Source organism: Macrosteles quadrilineatus, unplaced genomic scaffold, assembly GCF_028750875.1.
Source record: "Macrosteles quadrilineatus isolate MER2022 unplaced genomic scaffold, UCM_ALF_1.0 Scaffold_8__2_contigs__length_117827958, whole genome shotgun sequence".
Classification (NCBI taxonomy): domain Eukaryota; kingdom Metazoa; phylum Arthropoda; class Insecta; order Hemiptera; family Cicadellidae; genus Macrosteles; species Macrosteles quadrilineatus.
The window spans coordinates 104,422,191-104,443,839 of NW_026542601.1; the positions used below are offsets into that span (position 1 = coordinate 104,422,191).

General features: G+C 35.4%; 1 protein-coding gene across 1 annotated transcript; it reads right to left on the bottom strand.

Moving 5' to 3' along the window:
- Nucleotides 1–404: 404 nt before the first annotated feature.
- LOC129000633 (tripartite motif-containing protein 45-like) lies at nt 405–21,351 on the bottom strand. The gene is made up of 14 exons (XM_054427595.1): nt 21,324–21,351; nt 20,670–20,880; nt 18,793–18,920; nt 15,578–15,753; nt 14,976–15,128; nt 14,217–14,354; nt 13,377–13,613; nt 12,798–12,899; nt 6,519–6,641; nt 5,361–5,556; nt 4,405–4,534; nt 2,844–2,958; nt 2,098–2,221; nt 405–1,346 (listed from the first exon to the last, which is right to left on the bottom strand). The coding sequence occupies exons 1-14, from the start codon at nt 21,349–21,351 to the stop codon at nt 1,225–1,227; spliced, it is 1,983 nt and encodes a 660-aa protein (XP_054283570.1). The 3' UTR covers nt 405–1,224.
- Nucleotides 21,352–21,649: the final 298 nt, after the last annotated feature.

Sequence of the window (21,649 nt, forward strand, 5' to 3'; positions counted from 1 at the left end):
CTATTTACACAATTTTTTATCAAAATTATTTAATTTTCGACGGGTGAATTATTTTGTTAAACCCTTGACTATTAAGTAGAAGTCGTTATAGTAGTGTAGTTAAATTTAGCCACCTACATAGTGCCCTGCTATCGATTATTGTTTTCAGACAAATATGCAAACTTTATATAACCAACCTAATTGAAAGGAAAACTTGTGTGGAATAGGTGGCAGCGTAAAAGTTTCTTTATCTAAAAAAGTCAGTGTTACGATTTGCTTCATTTTTTTACATTGCTTATAGGCCCACAAGGAAATAAGTAGTGTTGTTGAGTGTACTAGAGTAGATACTCAATGGAGGTTATCATTACATGAACAACGTTCAGAGTAGCGTCAGTGGCCCGTATTACTCCACCTCCGGCATGTTGGTAAGGTAGTTTGGTTGTTTTTTAATATTCCTTTCACTGTAGGTTGTGAAATGTCAATTTTGTTGATGAAATTTGTTAGTTTGGTCGTAGTTTCATTGTTTTATAATACGTTTTTAATAATAAATGTTTAAAAGGTTTTTAGAGGCGCACTACCAACCGACCACCACGGCACAGGCGTCAGCGGCCCGAACTACCTCGCCAAAATCGGTAACAACTATTAACATAACTATTAACCCTCTTATACGTGTATACTCAATGGTAGTGTGTTGGTTTTTGACATATTTTCATTCTTGACAGTTTGCTAGAGTTTTGTAATTTTGAAAGTTTATAAGTAGACAAAATTTTAGACTCAAAAGTCAAAACCTTAACAAAGTTAACTGAATAATTAAAAAGAAACAAATTAAAACTAGAACGCTTTTAAAATACCTTTGACAGTTGATAGAAACACGATTCACATGTTAAAGTTGTCGTCATTTCTAGAACGAAAATGATCATAGTTCAAGTTTGCTGGTGTAAATTATTGAGTTCTGTCGAATACACACTCTTTTCAACAAACATAAAAGGACAACTTATCAGGAAATGTAAACTTATCATCTTTTATATGTTATCAAAAGTTATAGTACAATTAGTCACATTAAGAATAAGCAAACTTTGACAGCACACTATGTACGTCTTATTCAATTATATTCTGTTTAAAAAATCTAGATGGGATATGTATTCCCGTTTCCCCAAGTCAATGGTTCAACCCTTATTGGTGCACCCTTTATAACTTCTAATATATACAAATGAATCCTTTGAGTGCAGTGTAGCTGCTGCATTATCACAGGGTGTATTGGTAGTCAGGCGCGCGGCTGCACTCAGAGTTATGCAGTAGGTTTCCGCAGCAAGACCAGTGTCTGCGGCCAGGGTGGCCAGCATGGCCGTGACCACAACCCCGGTAACCTGTAGAATCATTATCTACTTGTACAAAAATGTTGTGTAACTGACAAAAAACATATTTAAGTATGAAAAAAATGAATAAAAAGGGTTTGTACTTTTCATTTACAAAGAATGTTAAATGCCCAATGGTGCATTTAATTAAAACAATGGAGTAATAAACTGGTTAATAGGCAAGTAAGAGCAAGGTAAATTTAGTCTTGTGTATTTGTTGCAAAGAATTGTGATACTAAGACATGCAGAATAAATAGGCTACATTTGCATCTGAAATTTTTACACTGATAGCAATTCGAGAAAATCACAGGCCTATAATTTACTCTGATGCTCTTTGCACTCAACACTGGCTAGGTCATGTGAAATATGCTGTAACTCTACTTCACTGTCTTAAGGTTACTGCACAGACAAGTTAAAGTGTACAAGTCCATGGTGACGTGCAGTTGAGGTTAAATAAAAGTTATAATCATGTTAGTAGTTAAATAAGCTTGATGAATTACTATTCATTCAAGATTAGTGGAATTTTGTTATTACAGTGGTATTGGTGGTGATAATTAGACATAAGGGACAATATTACTAGAGTGTCAGAAAACTTCCTCCACCAGACTTGGAGGAATTTTGATTAAATCAAATGTAACGAAAATATTTTACACAACACAACAAAAGTGATGGTTCTGGGAATAGGATTCAGCTATGCATCCTGTTCGCCATTCTAAATTATTCTATTATAAGGGAATGATTTGTCAATCGATTTTGGACTTACCCGGCATCTTCCCTCCGCAGCCACACTGTGCCTCCTTGCTTCCGTTGCTTGAACAAAACGTACAACAGTGGTACACTCCGGGGTGTGGACGAAGTGTAGACACGGACACATTGAACGGACTTCCCTGCAAGAAACTTTATCTTAGTGTGCAATAGATTTAAATTAAAAATAGACCAATCACACTCACTGAGACCAATTAACAGAATTGGAAAGAGAACCGGTTTCAAACCAAGTAGTTATCTTTTATTTAAAAAGAAAGTTAGGTGGCTGGTTAGGAATTATTTTGAAGAGGGATACTTTAGCTAGTTTACCTGAGAAAATTATGATTTTTCAGTCAAAATATCAGTATCATGATCTTTATCGTAACTGGATGCGTAGTCACAGTTCAACCTCCCTTAACATTAACATATATGCATTTTGGGGTGAAAAGAATCTTTTGTTTTTTTGTTGATCAGCCAACGGCTTTAGTTAAGCAAACTTGGACTCACTACAGACCTTTTATTGTTTTGCGGTTGCTATTTTACAATCAAGTCTGTCACAGTTAGTTAACCAAGTCCAAGACTAAACGTATCATCATATTAAACAAACATAAAACATTCTCTTCAATAGTAGGCATTACAGTTCAATGTATCAAACAGAATCCACCTGTTAAATTTTGACCATTCCTTTTTGTATAATGCTGTATTTTTGCAGGAAAATGTATCTTCATCTTTTTTTAATCACCAACACATTTATCAGCTGTTCACCTGAATATGTTTGCCCTGAATTGTCACATTGAGACTCATGTTGCCCGAAGCATCTGGAGTGAACTCTACCGTGTAACTTCCATCCCCTCTGTCTGTCACATGCACTGCTACTCTCCTGCGGAACATACATAAGTTTACTTACCGAGCAGTTTCTCCCGATGGGTGCGTTTATTGTGAGTGTTATCAATACGATAAACTAGGTCAACAATCCACAGATAAAACATATTTTTGTAGCTTAAAACTGAGTCTTCACACCTGATTGTCAAACTATAATCGTTGTAATGTTGTCAGGAGTAATGTAAAAAAATGAATCTTGATTCAAGGGTTATTGAACATAAAATTACAACTTTTACACCCCAGAAGCTACCAAACATAACTTAGTCCATGTGTATAGTTTTCACTGACAGATTTTAAAATGGAGCAATTAAGCTGGTTAAACTCAGTCATATGTGATAAAAAGTGGATGAGTATGACTGGTCATGTATATATTCTAGAAGAAGAAAATGAGTACCAAGTTATAATGCTAATATGTTTTTATGAAACTATGTATGTGTTTTATTTCTAGTTTCTGATTAGATCTATAGTATTGTAATAGCAGACAAATTAGGTTAACATTATTTTTTAATATTTAGAAAATCTCGTAGAGTAAATGATTACCTTTTTTTTCAATACATCTTTGAACATTAATACACTACGGTTCGGTCAAGTTGGCATTACACTTTGTAATACTTATAGCTAAGATAAAAAAGATGACAATGTGCTGATGATTTTCTGATGTCAAATACTGCCCTCTAACTCCAATACCAGCTTTTCATCATACCCAATTGACTATATAACAGATTGTGAATTTGGAATCTGTTTTTGTCACATCGGCTATTATAAAATGGGAGGATATATAATTTCAATTGTACATAGTATGTGTGAGTACCACTATTACTTTTCTACCTTTTGAAAATTATGGACTCAAGATACAACAAACATAATTCTCTCTCTATTGAAAACTCTTAGCCCTGTTTGACACGAGTTTCATGTCTTTTTTTTGCACCACATAGAAGAATCATTTCTCAAATCCTTTAAGATTTTCTCTTAGGTTAGTCAACAAAATCATCACATTTGCTAGGTGTAACTAGGTAGTTTAACATTTCGAAGATCAGTGTGTAATAGGTGCTCACAGTTCACTCCACTCGATACTAAAATCACTCTGCATTCTCATTTAGTAAAAGCATAGACAAGTAGAATAAATATGGATTGTCAAAGGATGATTCCACGATGTGCCGCTAGGAGTGTAGTTATGGCGTACACCGCTGCAGGCAAGGAGCCGTATGCTACTAGCAGACACTGCAGCTGTGTGCGCCGTAACTACACTTCTAGCGGTGGACGCCAGAACATATGCTAACCGCAGCACTGCTGTTGGTCAATATTTATTCTATTTGTCTATTGTAAAAGACACACGCAGAGTGTATTGTTGTCTTGTGATAAATTGAGTTATTTGAGAGTTGCGAGACTTAAGCTAAAATCTGACGTATCTTAGTAATGAGCTTCTCTACACAATGCCATTTACCTCTGCGCAGCATCTCTGTATCTCAACTCGGCTGCAACTCGAGTTCCTCCGTGACAGATCGGTTGTTTCTCACAGTCGAAAGTACTCAACATAAACTCGGCTTTCTTGTGTATTCTGCAGTTGAGTAATCCTGTAATGGCATAAATACTTTATTGTAACCTTGATTTTGAAAAGTAAGATATAATATGTTGATATAAAAAAATTTACTGAACAACTAGTAATGTGTCGATAAAAAAATATATTGATTCTCAATACTGACCTGAAAAAAATGGATTGGTATACCATTGACCAGGTGTCTCCAACATTTTTTACTCTAGCTATTCCATCAGTTTGACTTCGTAAAAAAATCTTGCATTCGACAGGCATCAGTAACATCAGCTCAATCTGTCGGTGGCTCACATCAACTACGACGATTTTTATTAAAAAACTGGTGACAACTTCAAAGTGAAGATGGAATGTCTATTTGTATCAATAGTCGAATAGTCAAAGATTATACTACACCAAACCCTGTCTTTATGCCCTTACACTAAGTAGCCTAATTTTGGAGTGATGTGCTGTTTTTGAATTAATGTTTATTAAAGCAGCAATGGGAAATTCTTACTAACCAGTTCACATGTAAGTCCCTCTAAACAGATCAGATAAATACCATTTCAATAGTAAACAAGATCTTGCAAAGAATTATCGAAAGGAAATTTTATTACGAGAGGTGTGCCAGTATGATATCATCATTGACTCTCACGATCACAGGAGACTCATCGTTGACATTTGTGATCGTGGCAAAAGCGCAATTTTTCAATCTCACAATTGATGACATTTGGGTATTGAAATTAGCATGGACTTTTCATGATCAGTTCTTGAAACTGATACGAATGTCAATCGTATGTGAATCGTTGGTATAAGGCATTGAGAATCGACTCATCCCAATAAACAACAATAGACTAAGAAAGACAATGTACCTTCGGTCTGCAACTCGCAATGTGCTGGGGAGACGGCTTGCGTTGTGATCACTCCGAAGATCGGGTGTCCGTTGATGAGGCCGGCTCTTTCCTCGGGAAGGAATTGTAGACAGTCGGACACTTTGATGGCGGCAATCACTTCACCAGCACTACACCATTCCAACCTCTGTAGAAGCGGGGTGACCAGAGTCAAAAGCTGCAAAACAATACAGACGAATAGGTTAATTGTTCACACTTGGAAAGAAAACAGATGGTTTAGTTAAATTAATTATGTTTGATTAATTTGTTTTAAGGATCTTTTTTTTAAACTTAAGTTACAAAAAAATGTTTAAAACTTTGATATACACCTGGTTTAGAATGTAAAGTAGCCTATGTGTTTCTAGATTCTACTGGAAAACATAATCACTGTTTAAAGCACATCTTTTCAAAATGTTGAATTATATTAAACTTAAACTGGTGTTTGTAAATTGGATTGTTGTAAACTTTTGTCCTAAACATATGTTGTAAACTCCGATGTAAACACGGTTTCAGATAGTATTAAAAATAAATTATTTTATTTTCTGCAGAAATTTCAAAGTGTTAATCTACATAAAATTGTAGTAGGAATAAATATTTTTGGGGGATTGAATAAATTAAATCAATCTTGATGAAAACCAACTACACAGTGTTTTTATCAAAACAACCTTGCTTTACTTTACAAAAATCCATATTTTTTGTTGGGTATAACTGGATACGGTATCACACCTTTCAAGCGTAATAGTAGATTATTGACAGAAACATTCATTTCCAGAAGTACTTAAATAACAAAACCGAGGGGGGAAACAACTATCCACCATTGTTCATAGCCAAAATAAATTAAATGAGTTTTTCTAATTTTAGATTAATTAAACAAGTTATAGGTTCCTCCTGTTTTAAAACATTATTGGTTGTATGCTGGTTTATGAGCACACTAAATTCCCATAATTTGATAAAATCAGTCCAATAGAAAAATATGAAGATGGAAAAAATAGTTATGTTCATCTGGGTATTCATTTAATCAATATACACCTAGCGGTACATACCTATTTAAGTTACCTATTCATATGGGCTTTGCTGGGTGTAAAATATCAATTTCTAAGGTTTGTACAGCCAATGACACAAGCATGTAGAGTTTATTACCTCTACATCCGAAGCTTCTGCAAGCAGTTCCTGTCCAAAAGTGACAGCGTGGCTCGTGTGTTCTGAACGTGTTTGAAGCTCGTCGTGATGAGAATGAAGTGTAGTCAGCTTATTGTTACGAACCTAGAAAACATATTATGATTGTCAAACAATATTAAAACTTGTGTTGGATATAGTATAGAAACATTTGATTTAAATAATCTATGGTTTATATTTTGTAATGTCTTTTCCAGCTGCTATGAAAATATGAACTTTTATAATTTTGACACATATGATTTTTAATGAATTGTTATGTTGTGATTACAGGAATAGTATTGTTTGGTAGCATTTTACTATGATTGAGTAACTTTTCTTTTGTGAATAATTAAATTATTTTCTGCTCATTATCTAGTCTATTTCTCTTTCCATTTTTGACTTTTAACATTTGGCGACCGTGACAGGACTGTATGAGTTCTTAACTAGATAGTCACTATTGAGATAATGGAAAGAAATAGGAAACTAAGAAAAACCTTCAGAACAGCATTTACCAGAATTTATAATGGAATAAATGAGGAGCTATGCAAAGATGAGCAAGACCTACACACTATACAGGGTAAATTGAGCTCTCTGGAAGGTAAGATAGAAGAACTAAAAGCTTTAGACAGGGAAATTTTGGATTTCTTACTTGATTCTGGAGCAGATGAAGAAGAGTTAGATGAAGAAGTTAGGCTAGCAGATGAATATGTAGAGAAGTTTAATCGAATTAGTTTAGCTGTACAGAGTAGATTGATTAGGTCTAGGGCTAGGGCCACTTCACCTAATTCCAATGGGTCTGTAATGAGTAAATCTACTGCTGTTAGGACTAAGCTGAGGCTACCTACTATTGAATTCACAAAGTTTAGCGGGGATTTGAAGGATTGGCTACCTTTTTGGGCACAATTCAAAAGAATAGATGATGACGAGAATATTGACGATATTGATAAATATCATTATCTTGTGCAGGCTACTTTAGCTAATTCTAGGGCTCGTCAGCTGGTCGAAAGCTATCCTGCTACCGCTGAGAACTATTCAAAAGCTTTGCAAAGTCTTAAAAGTCGTTTTGGTAGAGATGACCTTCTCATAGAAGTGTATATTAGAGAGCTTTTGAAGTTAGTTCTGAGTAATTTAAACAGTAAGGTAGAAGTTTCTTGCATTTACGATAAACTGGAAACCCAGCTAAGAGCATTGGAGACATTAGGAGTAACAACTGACAAATGTTCTGCTATGTTATATCCTCTTATAGAGTCTTGTTTGCCTGAGGAACTGTTGAGAGCTTGGCAGCGTCACTCCGGCTATGAAGTTGATGCTGAACTTAAGGATAGACTTGATGGTTTGATGAAGTTTCTGCAAAAGGAGGTTGCTAACGAGGAAAGGATTACGGTACTCTAGCCGCATCTGGTTTTGAAAATAGGAAGCGACCTAACCTACAGCCTAAAGTAAGTAAATCTACTGTAGGCCTATTTCGACCTAAGCCTAGTTACGCCAGACATACTGAAATGATGCCGACAGCTGCTGGTTTAGTTAACCCAACGAAGTCTGATAAGTTAAATACTAAAGACGTTAAATGTATGTTTTGTGGTTCTAACCACTTAGCTGAAAACTGTAAAGACAGTAAATTGACAGTAGATGAGAAGGTGAAAATCGTTGGGAAAAATGGTTGTTGTTTTACTTGCTTGAAGTATGGTCATAGGAGTGCGCAATGTAAAGTTAGAGTAAAATGTCCCATCTGTGGAAAGAGGCACACCGCTGTTATGTGTAGGGCATCTGCTGCAGAAGGAAGTTCATTGAGTGAACAACCAGGCAAAGAAAGTTCTCTAGCAAACAATGTTCACACAGAAGTGTTTTTACAAACCTTTTTAGTAAAAATTAGAAACCAAAATCGAGAGCGAACAGCACGTGCTTTAATAGATACGGGATCACAACGATCTTATATTTTGAAAAATACAGCAAAGGAATTTGGCTACGACATAGTCAGAAAGGAGAAGCTAGCTCATGCTTTATTTGGTGGCACTAGTACTGAAACAATTGAACATGCGTGTTATAAGGTTAGACTAAGTGACTTAAATAACAGTTATGCATGCAATTTTGACGTTCTTGATCAAGATATAATCTGTAACGATGTTACATCAGTTAAGCCTGGTCCTTGGTCCATTGAGCTTGGAGCATTGGGAGTTAATGTAACAGATGGAGACGGACCTATTGAAGTTCTGATAGGTGCAGACGTTGCAGGGAAACTTTACACTGAGAGACGATATCTGCTTTCCAACGGGTTAGTTGCGATGCACACTTTGTTGGGCTGGACTTTAATGGGAAGAACCACAGTTGAAGGGAATGACAGGTCCAGTTCTATGGCAGTAACTTCTTTACTGACCCCTATTCATAATAAATCCATTTCAGATTTGTGGAGTTTGGATGTTTTAGGAATCAAGGATCCAGTGGAGGTAAAGAGTGAATCTTCAGTTAAAAGTAGAACAATGGAACATTTTGTAGAATCTGTTTCAGTGGAAAATGATGGCAGATATCAGGTCAAATTGCCATGGGTTGATGATCACCCGCCGTTACCTACTAATTTAAAAGTAGCACAGAAGAGACTCAGTAATCTTACAAATAAACTTAATTCTAGTGGATATCTTAGTTCATATCAACAGGTGTTGTCTGACTGGGAGGAATTAGGTATCATAGAGAAGGTTAACGATGCCGATTTGGAAATTGGTCACTACCTACCGCATCAACATGTGATAAAAGAAAACAGTCTTACCACGAAATTGAGACCTGTATTTGACGCATCTGCTAAAGAAAAGAATCAGCCCTCGTTGAACGATTGTCTAGAAAAAGTTGACAACCTTATTGAATTGATTCCGTCCATATTAAATCGTTTTAGACTACACAGATATGGAGTTGTTGCTGACATCGAGAAGGCTTTTCTACAGATTGGTGTACATAAGGACGATAGAGATTTTCTTCGTTTTTTGTGGATTAATGAAGATGGTCAATTGGTTGTTTACAGACACGCTAGAGTAGTCTTTGGAGTTACTTGTAGCCCATTTATGCTAAGTGCAGTAATCAAACTTCATTTAGAAAAAACATTAGACTTGATAGATTCAGGATCGTTAAACTACTCAAGAAAAGTAGTAGAGACACTGTCGAGAAGTTTCTATGTAGATAATTGTATGGCAAGTTTTGATGACTTTTCAGATTTGAATCAATTTGTAGATCAAGCGACTTCTGTAATGAAAGATGCTAGATTCTGTCTCCGGAGTTGGGAGTACACAGAAATTCAGAGTTTCAAAAATGATTCTACCTTGACACCTATCTTAGGTTTAAATTGGAACAAAAATACTGACATGATTGAGTTGAATTTTGAAAACTTTGCGTTTAAAGAAACTGAAATAGTCACAAAGAGATCTATTTTGTCTTTTGCTCACAAGTTGTTTGACCCCATAGGTATAACTTGTCCTGCTACACTCTTGCCTAAGATATTGCTGCAGAAAACGTGGGAAAGTAAAATTGGATGGGATGACAAAGTTTCAGAAGAGATAAAAATTTTGTTTTTAGATTGGGCAAAGCAACTTGAGATTTTTTCAAATTTGGAAATTCCAAGATATTTTGGAAATGAAATCGGAGGGAATATTTCTTGGACAGTTCACTGTTTTTGTGATGCAAGCCAGGACGCTTATGCGGCTGCAGTTTTCCTGAGGGGTGAATCTAATGGACTTGTCACAGTTCAATTAGTTCAAGCAAAGAGTAGAGTTGCACCTGTCAAGAAGATGACTATTCCTCGACAGGAGTTATTGGCGGCTACTATTGGCGCTCGTCTAACTGACAACGTCTTAAAGAGTATGGGATTTGAAAATGTCAAAACATTTTATTGGACCGACTCAACCACCGTTTTGTCATGGATTCGTCGAGAAGATTACTGGGGAGTGTTTGTTTGGAACCGAGTAAAGGAAATAAGATCCCTTAGTAACATTGAATCTTGGAATCACGTTCCAGGCCATATGAATCCAGCTGATTTGCCGTCACGTGGATGTTCTCCTAAACAGCTAGTAGAGTCGAAATGGTGGGAGGGACCACAATGGCTAAGAAACTCATCAAACTTGTGGCCTAACCAAAACTTCAGTGATGATTGTGATGAGAAAGAAGTAAATTCTGAACTTAGGAAGATTAAATCAACTACAAAGATTATGATGAATTCAAAACCTGAACCAGATTGTTGGTATTACAGATATTTCTACAGATTTGATAAAATCGTCAGATTGGTAGGCTGGATTTTGAGATTTTGTTCTAACACAAATATGTCTAATCAAAAGATATCAGGAGAATTGTCGGTTGATGAATTGTTTAAGGCTCAAAATAAAGTGTTTAAACTTATTCAGAAAGACGCTTTCCATAGTATCAAGGATGAAAAGTTGAGCTCATTGTGTCCGTTTGAAGACAGTGATGGCTTATTCCGGTTAAAAACGAAAATCACAGAGAGACCTGATAGTAGAAATTTTAATCTTCCCATAGTATTGCCGGGTAAACATCCTGTTGTTCACAGATACATACAATACAAACATGAAGAAAATTCACATGTTGGAGTCCAAGGATTGTTATCTATACTCAGAGAAGAAGTTTGGATTATTAGTGGGAGAAGAACTGTAAAATCAGTTATTGACAAATGTGTCAAATGCAAGCGATATTGTGTTAAAAGTTTGGATACTGATCCAGTACCACTTCCTTCGCAACGGGTTCGAGATGCTTCTGTTTTTGAAGTCTGTGGAGTTGACTTAGCTGGACCTGTTTTCCTTCGAGATGGACAAAAAGCTTGGATTACATTATATACATGTGCAGTATACCGTGCCGTGCATTTGGAGTTAGTTACTTCATTATCGACTGAGTCATTCTTGCAAAGTTTGAGAAGATTCATTTCCAGACGGGGTCGACCAACAGTCTTGTTTGCAGACAACGGCACTAACTTCCGAGGAGCTTACAGTGCGTTGAAGCAAATCGATTGGAATAAGATTGTTGAGTACAGCACAATCAAACGTATAAAATGGAAATTCAACCCACCTGCCTCACCATGGTGGGGAGGCTGGTGGGAAAGACTCATAAGACTATTGAAACAGCTTCTTCGCAGAGTCTTAGGAAGAGCTAGTTTGACTTATGAAGAATTTTTGACCATTTTGTGCAGTTGTGAATCTGTCATAAATAGTAGACCCTTGACTTACATTTCAGAAGACAGCCATGACATGGAAGTTTTGACGCCAGCTATGTTTTTGAATGGTACGAAGGAGTATGGAGTTATTGATTTGGACCAGATCAACTACACAAATTTGTCTCGTCGTTGGAACTTTAAATTAAAATTAAAAGAAGATCTTGAAAAAAGATTTAGAAGTGAATACTTAAGTCAATTGGTGTTGCATTCGAAGAAGAAGAAGAAATCTCGTCAAGTGCAAGTTGGAGAAATTGTTTTACTTGGAAGCGACAATACCAAACGGATGGACTGGCCTTTGGCGAAGATTGAGAAGATACTTCCTGGTAAAGATGGCAACATACGTATTGTGGAAATGAAAACATCAAAAGGAACAGTGCTGAGACCCATACAACATGTGTTTCCACTTGAATTGGTCCAGCAGAAAGACAATCAAGATGGTAATGAAACATTCGAAATGGAAGACGAACAAGTAGCTGAAGGTGTTGGTCGTGAACATGATCAACCTGTTTACACACAAAGAGGAAGAAAAATTATACTCCCACGAAGATACCTGAAGCGATAATTAATATTTTGACTTTACAAGTCAAAAGGTGGGAGAATGTTGGATATAGTATAGAAACATTTGATTTAAATAATCTATGGTTTATATTTTGTATTGTCTTTTCCAGCTGCTATGAAAATATGAACTTTTATAATTTTGACACATATGATTTTTAATGAATTGTTATGTTGTGATTACAGGAATAGTATTGTTTGGTAGCATTTTACTATGATTGAGTAACTTTTCTTTTGTGAATAATTAAATTATTTTCTGCTCATTATCTAGTCTATTTCTCTTTCCATTTTTGACTTTTAACAACTTGTATAGTATTGTGAAAAAAAAAAAAAAACATTCAAGGAGAAGGAACACTTCTTTTTTCCCTGTAGCATCCAACCTAGGTATTCATTAAATCAGTGGTGGCTGGTGGGTCAAATACTTTGCTATAAGAGTAAGACATAAAACTAAGAAAGAATAGTTTAAATGATCATCACCCCCTAAACTATTCATATCTATACAAACAAACCTGGTTAACTTCTTTACGAAGAGTTGCTCGATGTTCCTCAACCGCAGCTTTGTATGATTCGGCGTATCTGTCTACTTCTGACTCCACTTCAGCGCAGCGGTTCTAAAAATGTAAAAAAATATTGTATATAATAAGCACCCAGCTAGCTAACATTTAAGAGTAAATTTTAATGTTAAGTATTGTTAAGTATTGTTTAATGTTAAATATTAAGTTTAAGTCTAGCTTCTGAATCTTAGTGTTATCTGGAAACTCAAGTCATGTTTAAGAAATTCTTATGTCAGTTTTATACTTAATCCTACTTGTGATGTAAAAAATCATTGTAGAAATTTATGGAGGTTAAATTGAATCCTCTAAGCATATTGAAAGAGTTCTATTTAACATTTTATGTAATACAAAACCTATTCTTTGGAAAAATCGTCCTACAAGCATGTTTGACAAAGTTACTATAAAAAAATAAATATCCAAGCATCTCATGACCCATACAAATTGTATATCTAACCTCAAAATACCAGAGAACCAAATAAGCAAAGTAGCCAAGGCCTACTCTTAACTGGCATTGGCCAAATTTGAATGAGTTACCTTAATCCTCAGTTCAAGGTGCTGTAGACGATTGAGGCTGAGATTTGCTTCTTTTGCGATCGGCCTGGTTTTGTCAAGTGCATCGCGTAGAGTGGCTGCGTACAGTCGCGCAGCCCGCGCAGCTGTGTCACACGGGTGGCCTCTGTGCAGCAATACGCAGCAGTCCCGACACACCACCACACCGCAGCGCCCGCAGAACAGACGTAGTTCTCTGTTAGGGTGTGCATCACACATAACCTGCATGACAGAATAGATTCTTTATTAATAAAGGTTTAATTAATTATGAACGGGTTTTACTTTGTGTTCACCCAATATGGTTGTGAAAGTAAAAGTGTAAAACAGATAGTGACTCAAAGAAAGAGTCGTGAGCCATATACATAAGCAAGACATTTTTATAAGTGAGTTTGACAAATCCCAACAAGTTGGTTAAATATTGAGATCAATTTAATTTACTACAGTTGTTTTTCTATGTAATTCTAAGTTAACATAGTATAACTTAAAGTACGTACAACAATAGAGAAGTACGATAAAGAGGAAACAAGCTTATGGGACTACCATTAGCATGCGCTTTTAGCTGTGGTATGTTGGGGCGGAAATGTACTAGTGTCAAACTAGAAAGATGGCATATTTTATTTGTTGTAGTACACAGGGTCTTCCTACCACGTGAGCAGTAGTACCTGATGGCCAGGAGGGAAAGGAGAGGGGACAACAAAATAGAATTTGGCTCTAGACACCAGTGACTGGTACTAGACACCACTAGACACACTTAAGTTTAAGTGTACCATTGAATGTATATTCTTGACTAATAATTTAACTGACAGAAACATAAATTACGGATACCTGTCTGCGGAATAACGCAGCATCCGCAACATCTTTGAGAGAGGTAATCTCATGATGGGCACTGACTCTCTCACGGAGATGTGCTTCACAACAAAAACTGCACAGATTAACCTGGCAATCCTGGCATCTGTTGGACGCCTGCAAACAGTGAAGGAATAAAGTCAGACTCTACGTAAAAACTTTCAGTATACAGTACCATATCAGTAGTGATTATTGCTGTTTAACTTCTACCAATAGTAAATTGTTGTACAAAGCTGGGTTTATTATTTTACACAATGGATCAGCCTCCTGGTTTGTATGAATGAAAAATGCTTAATTTAACTGTGTACATACCTACCAGATTTGACGATTTTGTGTCAAAAATCTGTTAAGCACAGTAACTCAAAATATATCTGTTTGAATACCAGAAAATTTAGTATGGTACGAACCGCAACAAATGTTAAAAATAGAATCATACACCTGAAATGGCTTTACATAATATGTTGAGGAGATGACTAAGATTGTGCTCAATTTTGTAACTCTTCTAATAGTAAAATATAAAAAAATATGTATTTGATTCCTTTTTTCAATCAACAAAACAATCCCTATATCAAAAAAAAAACTTTATACAAACAAAATGTTACTATTTTAATTAATTACTACTTTTAGTATATCATAAACATGATTCCCTTATCAGAGGGTTAGTCTAATCATATTTGGATGGTTTATTTAAAAATTTTTAGAGTACAGTAATAAATACCAGTAGCAAGAGTTACTTACAGGAGCCTCAGTAATGCATATGTCACACGTAGGAGCTTGTTGCATCGATTGCAGGATTCGATTTTGTAAAACGTAATTTATTGGAAGGCCGGAAATTCCTCCATTCGGCAGTTTGTTTTCTGATTTGCACAGAGGACAAATGACCACCTGAAGCTGAAATTTTTAAAATTTATTAGCACTCATAGAATTTACTTATAACATTATACCCTTTAACTGGTAAGAAAGTTAAAAATTCAGGGGTGCAAGTGGTTTTAGGTTTGCAAATAGGAAAACCCTAGCTTTAGCTCAACCATTTTTGCAACCCTTACTTTCAGTCCTCCTTTATAGTTATTTTTTATTTTGTTACTAATTTGAGATTACTGCCATCCCTTTTCACAAAATGAAAATATTTACAGTCAATCTTATCCTTCTACATTTTAACTCACACACTATATCTGGATCCTTGTAAATCTCTCTTTGTTTATGTTAAATTTGTAGCAAATAGTTTCAAATTTCTGCTACACATGTCAACAAACACAAAATGACTTCAATCAATGGTCAATCAAAGTCTAGATTAACTCTTATACTTCTTAAAATACAGTATATACTCGTATATCACCTACCTGGCCATTCTGATCACTAGGGTCAGTTCCAGACCAGCTGCTCGGTTCACTTTCGTATCCAGATGCTCCGGAACCGGACCCCGAACCAGATCCGGAACCATTGAGACTTCCTCCCCCTAACCTTCCACTTCCTCCTCCTTTGGTCTCTGCCTGGATCTTGGTTTGGCTCTGGGAAGCTACGGGAACATAAAATTTCATAGTTAAATGGGCTCTTTTTAGTGTAAAAACTTTCTTGGTTAACCCGGCAGCTCTTCGGAAAATATCAGTCACATAGGAGCATGCAAGATCTATTTTTGAGTGTAAAACATATGCAAATATGTTTTTACTAAATTATTATAAAATATATTTTGGCTGAACTTGATTTTTAGAAAATTAGGTACCATAATTAATAAACTAAAACTCAACGGAAGCTAGGGCTACTTCTCCCAATCCGTCATCAAATACAAATATAGAATTTTGTTTAAGTACAACAATGGTACAACATAAAGCAGTAAAAAATTTGCAGAATCATGCAATAAAGTTTTTTTTATATTGAAATTTTAATAATTTTATATAGGTATGTAGAAATAAAAGATTCTATCAGTGTTGTAGTATTGAAATTTTAATTAAATACACAAAAACTATACATTCTTTAAAATAATACAGAACGTTATTTAAATGTATTTACATTGATTTTTTTAATTTATATAAATCCGTGACTTTTATTACACGTCCAATTTTGGTAAATATTTAATGTCTTTTTCCTAGACACGTTTTTCTGGAGAAGGACAAAATCTATCGGAAGTTATGTCGGAAGTGCTGTATTCTAATTATTAATATTTTAATATTAATAATTAGAATCACTTGTCCCCTCCCATATCGTTAACCATAAAATTAAATATATGTGTCTTTGGATGCATGTTCTTTATTCATCTGATTGCTGTGAGTGGGAACCCACCCAAAGCAGGTCTGGGGAAAGTTATATAAATATAAATTTAAATTCCTCAGAGCTTTGAGCTTTTGTAGGTTTTTTTTTGTCCTGAGCCTGGGATTGTTTTTCACAATACTTCACCTGTTAGACCTAGGGGTTGCGGCATTATCACTTAGATAAAATCAATTGGGGGATTTGGCGGGATTTGAACACGGGACCTCTTGGACCAAAGTCCCACGGTCTAACAACTAGATCAGCTCGCTCCCCCTACCAAAGACTTTTGAGGTGAAGCTTTTTTTGTAAGTAAATTGTTCAGTGGGCTCCATAGCAACAAAAATAATAGCTAAAATGTTTATATTTACTCTGTTTTTGCTTTCTGAATGCTTGGTAACACCATTTTGAGACATCTATACACATATGTGTATATGTTCAATAGTAACACTGCCATTTGTTTGGTTGAATTAAACCAAATATTATTTTTCGTAAAACTTTTCCTGAGGTTATTGACATAAATATAGGGTAACCCCATTGATTACCTTGATTAAAATTGTAATCAATAGTAACACTATTACGTATTTTACATTACTTTAGAGGATTTTTATTAACCTTTAGTATTTTATTAAACCTCTTCTGCAAAAGCTACACTAGTTTTATATAAAAACAAGACCCACCGAGACATTACATAATTTTCGCAAGCCTAGTGTAAACTGGATTGACTAAATGTGTTTGTGAAACCTATACCCTCTCTTAGATAATATTTCAGAAATATGACAGTGGTATTGATTTGCTGAGTGGAAACGGCTGACAATTGAGTTAAGCTGATGTGGTACCTCTCTGTTGAAGGGCTTCTACAGATAGCGAACTGACCATTGTGCAACTGTTTAAATATACACTTCAATCTTGCAAAGGGATTTGCTTCTATGGTTTTCTCTGATAACAGAGATCATCAAACAATCGTATTATTTACTGCAATCGTGAAAATAAAGTTTGTGATCATACATTTCGTGGAACATTCAGGGGTTTTGTTTCAGTGAAGAGAGTGAATGAATGAATGAATGAACGAATGAATTGAATGAATGAATGAATGAATGAATTATGAATTTATTCCACCACATATATAAAATTACACAACCAAATGTACAAAAGAAAAAAAGGGTTTTATGCAAAACTAAACTAATTAACTATAACTATAATTAACTATATACATGTGTCAAAGGTTGTTCCTATCTAATTAGTCCTGGAATTAGCAGACATAGGCTGTGCCTGTGCGTCTGCTAAGTTGCTATAAAGATTGAATGAAGTTAAGTGGTGCAATTTAGTTTTATTAGTACATAACATAAGTCAGTGATAGCATTTTGATAAACTGTTTTTGGCATTGAGTACAATCAAATTAATTACCAATGGACTTTTATTATTTTTGTAGGTATACATATGTGTTATTGATCTCAAGTACCTTGGAGTCTAGCTCAACTTCAGTACCTAGTGTATTCTCTAAAAATATTCCTCGCTCCCAGTGATTTCTGTACTAATATTATACAGTAGACTCCCGCTGTATCCTAGATCCTTAGATATGTCTCCTAGGGACGCAGCAGGCCAAACCGGATAGTGGGTTTTCCAGTTAAGCCAACGTCGCGTAAAACCTTGCTGACTTTTACGCACGATAGTGTAAAGGAAGAGATGATGTGTTTATATTTATTTCGATGCACGTGGCTTCATGGTCTTTCCAGTCACAAAAAGTGGATTTTATGAGTTCTTACCCAAATTTAAATTTGGGAGAGCATTATATTTATAGACACGTGATCACTGGACTCGAATATTTTTTTAGAGAAAAGTTATCGGGCTTTAATAGTTATTGTCATTTCTAAGTACATGTAGTCTGGTTAAAGTGATGTCCAGTTAAAACGTACCTACTTCCGGATAAGAGGGAATCTACAATCTACTCATTCATTCATTCCTATTTATTTCTAAACCCTTTATAATCTGTCAACATTTTTACTGTTTAGCAGTTGTATTTTAACTTATTTATATGAGCCCAATGATTATTTTGTCCACATTTTCTTTGTTATTTTGTAACCAACATGACAAACAGTTAAAGACTCCAGAGGGCTTATACCATTGACTTATGGAAACTGAAGTAGACACCCCATCTATATGGGCAGCTCTCGCTACTTCTTTATCGAAAAAGCACATAGTTCTACGAGGCAGAAATCATATAGTGGGCTAGTGTCAAATGGAAATTCACTTAGTCTGCAGGTTTGCTGCAGTGGGGGTATTTTATCTTGAAACTTTGACCTTTTGTACTCACTCTGAGTGATGGGGAGAAGACATCTTGTACAGAATGTGTGCAGACAGGGAAGTACTCTAGGTTCAACCAGCTGACGATCACAAACCTTGCAGTTGAACATGCGATGGTCTTCAGCAGATATCTGAACCCTGATAAACAACTGCAAGTGAGAGATTGAAATAGCATAGCTATGGGTAGTCCTAACAGAACTTGTATACAAGAGAACCTTAATAGCAAGAACCTGAATAACGAGTCACCCTTGAAGTCTCATTTTAAAATCCCATCTTATTTTACTCCAATAATCAATCAATTGCAACCATCGATAAGAAGTCAACCACGATAACAAGTCTTAGTTCACAATCCCCATGAGAATCTTTGTTATAGAGGTTCTACTGTAGGAATCAGAAGGTTTGCTAGCTTCACTGAGAAATAATTAATTGTCAGTAGTTGTTTTTATTTTGAAACTGACCAGCTGTCCTGATCATTGGGCTTTCAATAAATGATCTTGGTCAATAAGACAGCTGATCATAGGCAGTAACAAAGCTACACAGATTATCTCTCTCCATTCTACAATGATCATACATTCATATTCAGGTTTTAAAATGCGCCAAAAAATGTGGTCACCTTCGTACCTAAGTGACTTTTATGAGATATACTTTTAAGCATAAAAGGTTAAAAGGTAATTTGTTAACAGAAGACAATCAAACTAGTTTACAAATAGGTAGTTATGTTCAGTTCGCCGTTCGATCCTAAGAAAAGTCATCAGTATAGCTTTTGATGATTTGAAATTAAACCCAGCTATTTTTGATCATTGGGCTTTAATAAAATTTCCCTGGCTTAAATAAAAAGCTGCACCAATCAACTCACTCAATTCTACATTCATAACAAATTCAGCTTAAAAATGCACCGTACAGTAAAGAGTGTACAAAAGCCTTAAACTGAAGTTTCATGAAGAAAGGGAATGGATACACAACTCACTCACTTCTAAAGAAAGAGTTCCTGGTTGTTTGGAAGCACACAAACACTATTTCATTGAAAAGTATTAAGTAAGTAATAAAAGTATAAACAAGTTCCACAACACATAGACTTATTGTATTTTAACTTGTAAATTTGTGTTCTAAACCTTTTTGTGTGCTTTCAAGTTTCATTTACTGTAACTAGAACTCTTTTCTTAGGTAGGTTAGTTGAGTATCCATTCATTCTTCAAAAATATATTCCTAAGCCAAATGCTTAACTTCCAAAAAAAGATGGAAGTTTCAGCAAGACTAGCTGTCCTCCTAAACAAGTCAGGACCCACAATACGCTCATTAACTTTTACCTTCTCCTTACTAATTAGTAGCCTATTGCAGCTTATATCCTTTTGCTATGATAACAATGGCAATTACAATTTATTGTTCAATGACTGATTAAATGACTAATCTTTGAATATGTAAAATTTTAACTTTAACCAAAGTCAATACCGGTATATCATTTAATTTAGTTAAAATATTGATCTCTAAAAAACAAAAGTGATATAAATAAGTCAAATGCTCTTAAGCATCTTCAGGAGGGTCAAAAGGAAGTCAACACCTCTGCATGACAAAAACATGAGGTTTCCGATCTCGCATAAGATCTGAACTATAAGGCAAATGTGGAATGGAGTATAGGTGGCGTTGGTGACTCAAAAGTAGTGGTGATGATAATAGTATCACACATAGAGTGGTGTCAAAAACATTTACAAAAAGGGTAGGTTTTTGTGGGTTTTCTAGTTTGAGTCCAGTTCTTATAAGGTTGACTCACCGGGAAAGTTAGCAAATTTGTGTAAATGTTTGCAAAATGTAGATTAAAATCTTTTAATTTTGATTTACACACCAGCGAAACAGTTTTTGACATCTTAACTTAACAAAATTAGAACTTACTTAGTTCTCCGCAGCGAAGAGAATGGCTGAGGAGAGACATCCACAGACCTTCGTTTTGGGGCACCTTTAGATTCCGACGACTGTCTCCGTCGGGAGAAACTCCCAAAGATGTACGCCATCTGGTCCATGCCGATGTGGGTTAAGAAGAAGACGAATGTGTGCAGTAGTCGGGCCAGGTCAGAGATCAGCGCTGTTTGCCCCCTAAGTTCAACTGACAGTTGGAAAGCTAAGCTCACTTTTGAGGCTTCACTTCCCTCCCCTCATCCCCACTTCACCTAAGCATTGATTTTCAGTTAAGACAGATTTACACTTTGGATTCAACAAGTTTTGGCGCTATAAATATAGCTGTGTGGCTTATTACTGTGTGGGTGAAAGTTGGACAGTAGCCTGTAGATGATACCCTATAATACAAATTTGAAAGCAGTGTTATATTTACACGCTTTGATAATTGTTGTCTAAAAAAGCAGAATGTTCAAAATAACATAGTCTTTACTCTCATATGGTCTGGAGTTGGAAGAAGTTAGAAAGCTGTATTTATCACAGTGGAAATTCAACAGAAAAAACATGGGAAAATTAGAGTTAAACAATATTTTTGACAAATAAAAAAAAAACTAATTAAGAATCCCAGCTTCATCTTCAAATTTTCTCGCTGACCGCCATTTCTTGTTCGTCTCAGGCACATGCTTGTTGCTCTTAAAAACTACACTATGTTCTTCATCTCCAATTAATTACTAAACTGTACGGTATTTTCCATTTGTCTAATAAATTGTCAGCCATAACCCTTAAAAACATTTGAAATCCACTCTTGTAAATTCCACCAACACCTTGAGACAAGTGGAGTAAATTATGCATGTCGTTGTTTGCAAGTTTTTGTGTATTTTCTTTTTTTGTAATCCTCTGCTTTTCTGTACCATTTGCTCAGCTTATACCAATCAAAATCCAAAAAGGTAAACAGCTGTGGAATACTCTGAAATCCCAAC